At 37.7% G+C, this 6170-nt stretch overlaps 1 protein-coding gene and 1 long non-coding RNA gene across 2 annotated transcripts in view; both read right to left on the bottom strand.

The window, feature by feature from the left end:
* LOC109970101 (uncharacterized) overlaps nucleotides 1–1254 on the bottom strand; it is a 17025-nt gene extending 15771 nt beyond the window's left edge. The window contains exons 1-2 of the long non-coding RNA XR_002276362.1: nucleotides 1142–1254; nucleotides 948–1061 (exon numbers count right to left, since the gene is read on the bottom strand). This is a non-coding gene — a long non-coding RNA (uncharacterized LOC109970101). The remainder of the gene's footprint in view (nucleotides 1–947; nucleotides 1062–1141) is intronic.
* A 1047-nt stretch (nucleotides 1255–2301) lies between these two features.
* The window catches only part of cmtm6 (CKLF-like MARVEL transmembrane domain containing 6), an 18279-nt gene continuing 14410 nt past the window's right edge, over nucleotides 2302–6170 (bottom strand). Inside the window, exons 4-5 of the mRNA XM_020617422.1 lie at nucleotides 5445–5543; nucleotides 2302–4928 (exon numbers count right to left, since the gene is read on the bottom strand). Coding sequence (XP_020473078.1) covers nucleotides 4758–4928; nucleotides 5445–5543 — 270 coding nt within the window. The 3' untranslated portion in view covers nucleotides 2302–4757. The remainder of the gene's footprint in view (nucleotides 4929–5444; nucleotides 5544–6170) is intronic.

The raw sequence follows: 6170 nt of genomic DNA on the forward strand, positions 1-6170 counted from the left end.
TCCATGGAGGACCTGTACACCGCATGGGTCAAAAGGAGGGCGGAGAGGATCACTGCAGACCTCTCACACCCTGGACACAATCTGTTTGAACTCCTCCACTCTGGACGGCGTTACAGGTCACTGTGCACTAAGACAACCAGAGAGAGGGACAGTTTCTTCCCCCAGGCTGTCACTCTGATGAACACTTAACCCACGACAGTATGACTGGACAATAACCCTCAGTGCAGTACCTGTGTATATATATATACATTGTTCAGATTATACAGATTTGTACAGGTCTCTAGTACTCTGTTTTAAGTACTCTATTTTTATCCCTAATTATCTAATTTCAATGAACATTCCTTTGTTGTCTGCATTATTTACTGTCTATACTGCTTTTTCTGCATTGTTTGCACTGGTTGTTGACGTTAATACTGCTATTTTGTTATATTACACAGCCATATGCTGGTCTACTGCTTGCACATTGAGAGCCGATGTACCTGAGCCAAATTCCTCGTGTGTCCAACACACCTGGCCAATAAACTGATTCCTAACAGAGCGATATCTTGTTCATGCTTGCACTGTCTTGTTTTTGGGTATTCTTGATCAGTTTTTCAGAAGTCCTTATGGTGTCTGTTGTTTAGTCTCTACTGTTGATATAAGGGTTTTTTTCCCCATTGTGGAATTAATTGTGGGAGTAATATTCTTGTTCTTGATTTCTCCCAAGTGCTATGATTTGTCTTGTTTTTAGGCATCATTGATTTGCTTCTCGGAGGTCCTTATGGTGATAGTTGTTCTTGTGGTGTTTTGTTTGCTCTCTGTTGTGGGATCAATAAAGTCTTATCTTAGGTTAAGCCAACTGCCTATTGAGAGTCATTATTAGGATAAAGCCAACGTTACAAGTCTACAGCTAAAAGCCACAGCTGGGCATTGAAAACATCTGGCAAATTCAGTTCGGACACACTCACATTATCTGAAGTCCTGTGGTGGAGACGAACCGTATCTACTGACGTCCCGCTGTGGTTCCTCATTTAAGCCGCCACTTTGTTTGTTTGTTAGCAAAGCTTCTCTCGCCGTTGCAGCTAAATGGCAAAAATAAACTGTGGTTTCTTTAGTCAAACTTCCTGTTATTTGTTAGCTTGAAAACCTAAGTGCAACTTACCCGTCCACACTTTCACCGAAGGTTTGATAAGTTTTAATCACCCCCACCTGCTCCTCTTCGGAGGGCGGGACCTGATTGATTGATTGACCGTCTGAGTGCAATACATGTTGCAGTACCACCTTTGACCACACAGACTGACGTTTACCAACCGTTACAATTCAGGGGGGCGCTGTTTCTCTCATTTGAAGAAAATAACGAAAATAAGGTGATTAAACGGACAGTTCCATTGTGTATGTGAAATCACTAAATAACACACTAACAGCATGTAAGTAAAAGTGTTGAAGTTTAATTAGTAAAATATAGCAAATTAGAATTACTCAGAAAAATGGTCCCTCCTGTGAACATTATTATATGATTAGATTAGTCAAGACAAGTTCATTGCACATGTTCATACACAAAGGCAACTCAAAGTGCTTAACACAATGCAAAATGCACAAAATGCATACAGATAAAACATTAAAATGCAAATTACATCAAACTAAATGCAAATTAATAGCAACAATTACATGACAGTAAAGAGTAGCAAAATGCAAATGTAGATACCTAGTACTTCTAGGACAGCTGTGGCAGACTGTGGATTCTCACTGCTCTTATTAAACCCTTTACTTAGTCTCCTGAAGACTAACCTCTGAGTGTCACTAGAGGTGGGCCTGCTTTCTTCCAGAAATTAGATTAGACTGTCCTGTGTTGTCAATAAAATAAGAGTTTACTCAAAAATACTCTGCAAGTTTTATCCAGATTTTATCTACTATTCACTGAGCAATGTGGTAAATATGTAAAACAGCCTGGTTTTGTAAGTTTAACTTTTGTGCCATTCTTAAATGTTATTATAAAAAAAATTTATTTATCCTGGATTTACGTTGCATTATCTGTCAATCTGAACTGAAAAATCCAGCAAGTTTAAGCCTGAAGAAAAACAAACACAAATGAAGCTACAATACATTTCTGACTGCCACTGTTAATAAATCAAATTAAAATGATTCAGACCTGTGATCACACAAAATACAGAGCAATTATTTTTTGGAAATCTGTTTATTATATAACACAAGAATACACTAATCATAGATCTGAAACTTCAGCAATTTTTAAAGACAAAGTGAGATTACTTAAATGTAAGCACAGAACAGAAGAGAAATGCAGCATATATATATATAACAGGAATAATAAAATATTTATTTAAAAAAAGATTTTCACTCATTTCCAGTGTAATCGGTAATTTGTTAAGATTTTTTTGACTGATAAATTTGTTTCCATTTTTATAAATGTAAATGTAATACAAACAAAGGCAGAAGATGAATGAAAATCCTGATTTCCTGGCGCATCATTAACTGTTTGGACCTTGAATACAGTCTCCTGATGTTTGATTGTGTGGTGTTAACCTGTGACAGGTGATGTCATGTTTCTTGTTTTACAGATGATTCAAAATCTTTCTTCACCTTAACACCCTCAGTCAGAACCAGGTCACATTCAACTGAAAACACCAAGTGCACATCACTCCTGTGTCAAAGCTGTGTCTTTAACTTCTCATAATTCGGTTAAATCTCATGATTTTCTTAATTAAACACTGGTTTTGCTTGGCCGTATACGTTTCCTTTAATTCATGCCTGCTCTTTTCATTTTGTAAAATTTTTGATTTTAGTTTTTGAATCAAACAAAAACAGAGAAGAATAAATCTGTGACCACTTAAAGATGCGATGTGCACGCTCCCTGTTAAACTGGTCCAAAGCTAAGTCTGGATGTAGTGGTTTTTGATCTAGACCTCATCTGATGTGGAAAAAAAATTGTGATGTGCATTCAAAAATAGAATAAAGGTTTCACAAATGTGAAACTGTCTCAAACCAAAACATCAATAAAACTTGTCCTATCATTCAATGCAAGTCTCATATTTTCACTTCACTCAAGTGTCAAACTAAGTTTGACCTCAAGCAAATTCAAATACTTCTGGTCCATAATTACCACAAAAGCCATCACACCTGGGTGAAGGGTTCCTTGAGATTCTTATCAATAAACACTAAACATTCAGTTAATTCAATTATAACGCTTTAACATTTAAACTATGCAGGCAGGATAATGATCAGCTGGTCACTGTTTTCTCACATGATCACACAGTCAGACAGTATTTAGATTTGATAAAACACCATAATTTTCTTCATAAAACATGAAATTAGAAAATACACACTGATTAGGGCGAGGGTTAAATTCGGTGAAACAGAAAGCAGAGTTTGGTATAACTACAAACTGAAGAGATGAACATGGAGAAACAGCCACAGACAGAGTGTGAGGACTGAAAGGACAGTGAAGTCGAAACAACTTAAAACGCGTTCTCTTGACAACTGCAAAAGTTCAAGACTATAAAACAATAAAAACACACACATGCTTGAACTTTAAGAAGCATATGTATGAAACAAAGGCCTGTCTCTGATGTCAGGCTGCTTCAAATGAAGGTCTGATGTTTTAGACAAAATCTTTTTTTAGCCTCATCACAGCCAGTTACCCACAGGAAGGAAAACTGTTTAAGTGGATTCTTCCTTTAAAGTGATGGAATAACACACTGACTGGTCCATAGGAGGTCAGACTAGAGAGACATGTGGACAGGGTATGTCTTGTCACCTTATTCCAAGTCTTCTCGCCGTGATTAAACTTTACAGAAACCGAGCTGCAGCAAAAACACCAAACAAACAACGGCATCTGCTGGAGACTGAAAGTCATTACAGTTTCAGTAAAAACCAGGCCAAGAAACAGCCTGAACAGAAATAATTCATTTGATCATTAACCTCCTTCACCAAGAATAGTAACGACAGATAGTCAAACATCACTACTTCCACTCAAATAACTCCTCACTACTGTGTTATTTGTAATTTGGTGTTTTAAAATCATGTTTAAACATTGACATCTGTGACATCTGCTGGAAAAAACAAACAAAAAAAAACTATTCTGCAGAGATCTTGCTTTGTTGAGTGCAGTTCATCTAAATCTGAGTAGGACTGAGGGTGATTTTTCTTTCCCTTTCATTTACAAGATTTATTGTCTCAGGAGATCAAAGTGTAAAATATTCACAGAATAAACACTAACACTTTGACTGAATTTCATAATTTGGAAAAAAAAAATAAAACAGGGACAGAGAGTAAAAGACAGGTCCATATATTTCCCTGCACTAATTCATTGTACTGTTTAAAATGTTAAAAAATAAACTTTACAGCAGAATATTTAGTGGTTTGATGTTTTAGTGTCTCTGTTCTTCCACAGAAAATCATTTTAAAAAACAGGGACAAAGGTGTGGATAATGTTTCTGTCTCAGTATTTTTACACAAAACTTTAAAAATGAAAGCTGGAACACACCTGCTGGTTCTAAACATCCCACACTGATGAACGCTCTGCACTGCGATTGACTCATTATTGGAAGACGGATCACACAGACACGTGCAGCTCAGAGTGTCTTCAGCTGTGATGAACAATGACTAAAAACTGGATTTAAAATGGATAATAAAAAAGGACGTCAGGTCAGCTGACTGTCACTGAGGTTCCGCCATCCGGTTGCCATGTTAAAGGAATAGTGCGCATAAAAATCTGACCACTGAGCGCAACAAACTGCACATGTATGAACATAGAAACAGACTTATTCTGGAGCGCTGACCGGTGTGTTGAGATGCTCCGCCTCCGGTGTAGGCTGGGCAGGACCGCCGTTACTGGTCTGTGTGTTCCCGCCTCTTTGCCAAGGAAGCCCAAGGCACTTCCAAATCAAGGCAAGGTCAGCAACAAATGCCACCAGTGCCAAGAAGCCAAAAGCCTGGAAGAAAAAGAACCAATCACCTCAAGGAAATCGCTGGTGGGTGACTTTCATGACTCTGAAGTAGGAAAGAAAAGGAGACAGCAGAGAAGACAAAGAGAAGGTAAGAAAGGAAAAGAGGACGTAGAGAGTAAAATAAGGAGACAGGAAAAGAAAAGACAAGAAGGGAGGAATTATCAAACTGGCAAACAAAAGAAGGAGACAAGAAATAAATGCAGAAAAGGAAAGCAATGGATATGGAAGAAGGAAGAAACAGATAGGAAAAGAAAAAGGAAGGTAGACAGCAGAGAAGTAAAGAAGGTAAAGAGGAAAAGAACAGGCAAAGAAGGAAGAGTAGGTAGGGAGAAAAAGAGAAACTAGGGAATAAAAACAGGAGGTAGGAAAGGACAGCAGTGGAGAAGGAAGGAAGGAAAAGAGAAGGTAAGAAACAATGAAGGTGCTAAAGAAGTAAAGGAGGAGACAGGACAGCAGCGTTGAAGTGTCTGCTACAGACTTTGCGAACAGGTGTTTTCATACCACAGCAGCTCTCTCCGGGTTTGTGTTGCCGTTGTCAGAGGCAAAAACACAGGAGGAGATGAATAACAAGACAGCGATGCCAGCGGTGTAGAAGAAGTCCTGCACAGCACAAGAAGAAGAGGGTCAGCAGCCGACGACCTGATCACAGCCCCGGACCAGCTGTGGGTCAATTTTTGTTTGCTGAGCTTTATTGATTAAGAAAATCTAATTGAGAAAGTAACTAAGTACATTTACTGCACATAGGAACAGTTTTGAAGTATTTCTATACTTTAAACTTCTACTTCACTATATTTATCTAACACCTGTAGATACTTGTTCGTTTTCAGATTCAGATTACAGAATCCACAAATAAATTCTTATTATCTTATAGGTTAAGATAAATATTTTTATATCCAGGGGAAATTTACCTGCTACCCAGCAGTAAAGTACTTCACAATATAAGTATATAGGTGCATCTCAATAAATTAGAATATCGTGGAAAAGTCCCTTTATTTCAGTAATTCAACTCAAATTGTGAAACTCGTGTATTATATAAATTCAGTACACACAGACTGAAGTAGTTTAAACCGGTGGGTCTTTTAATTGTGATAATTTTGGCCCACATTTAACAAAAACCCACCAATTCACTATCTTAATAAATAAGAATATGGTGACATGCCACTCAGCTAGTTAACTCAAAACACCTGCAGAGGTGTCCTGAGCCTTCAAAATGGTCACTCAGTTTGG

The sequence above is a fragment of the Monopterus albus genome, unplaced genomic scaffold, assembly GCF_001952655.1.
Source record: "Monopterus albus unplaced genomic scaffold, M_albus_1.0 scaffold189.1, whole genome shotgun sequence".
Taxonomy (NCBI): Eukaryota; Metazoa; Chordata; class Actinopteri; order Synbranchiformes; family Synbranchidae; genus Monopterus; species Monopterus albus.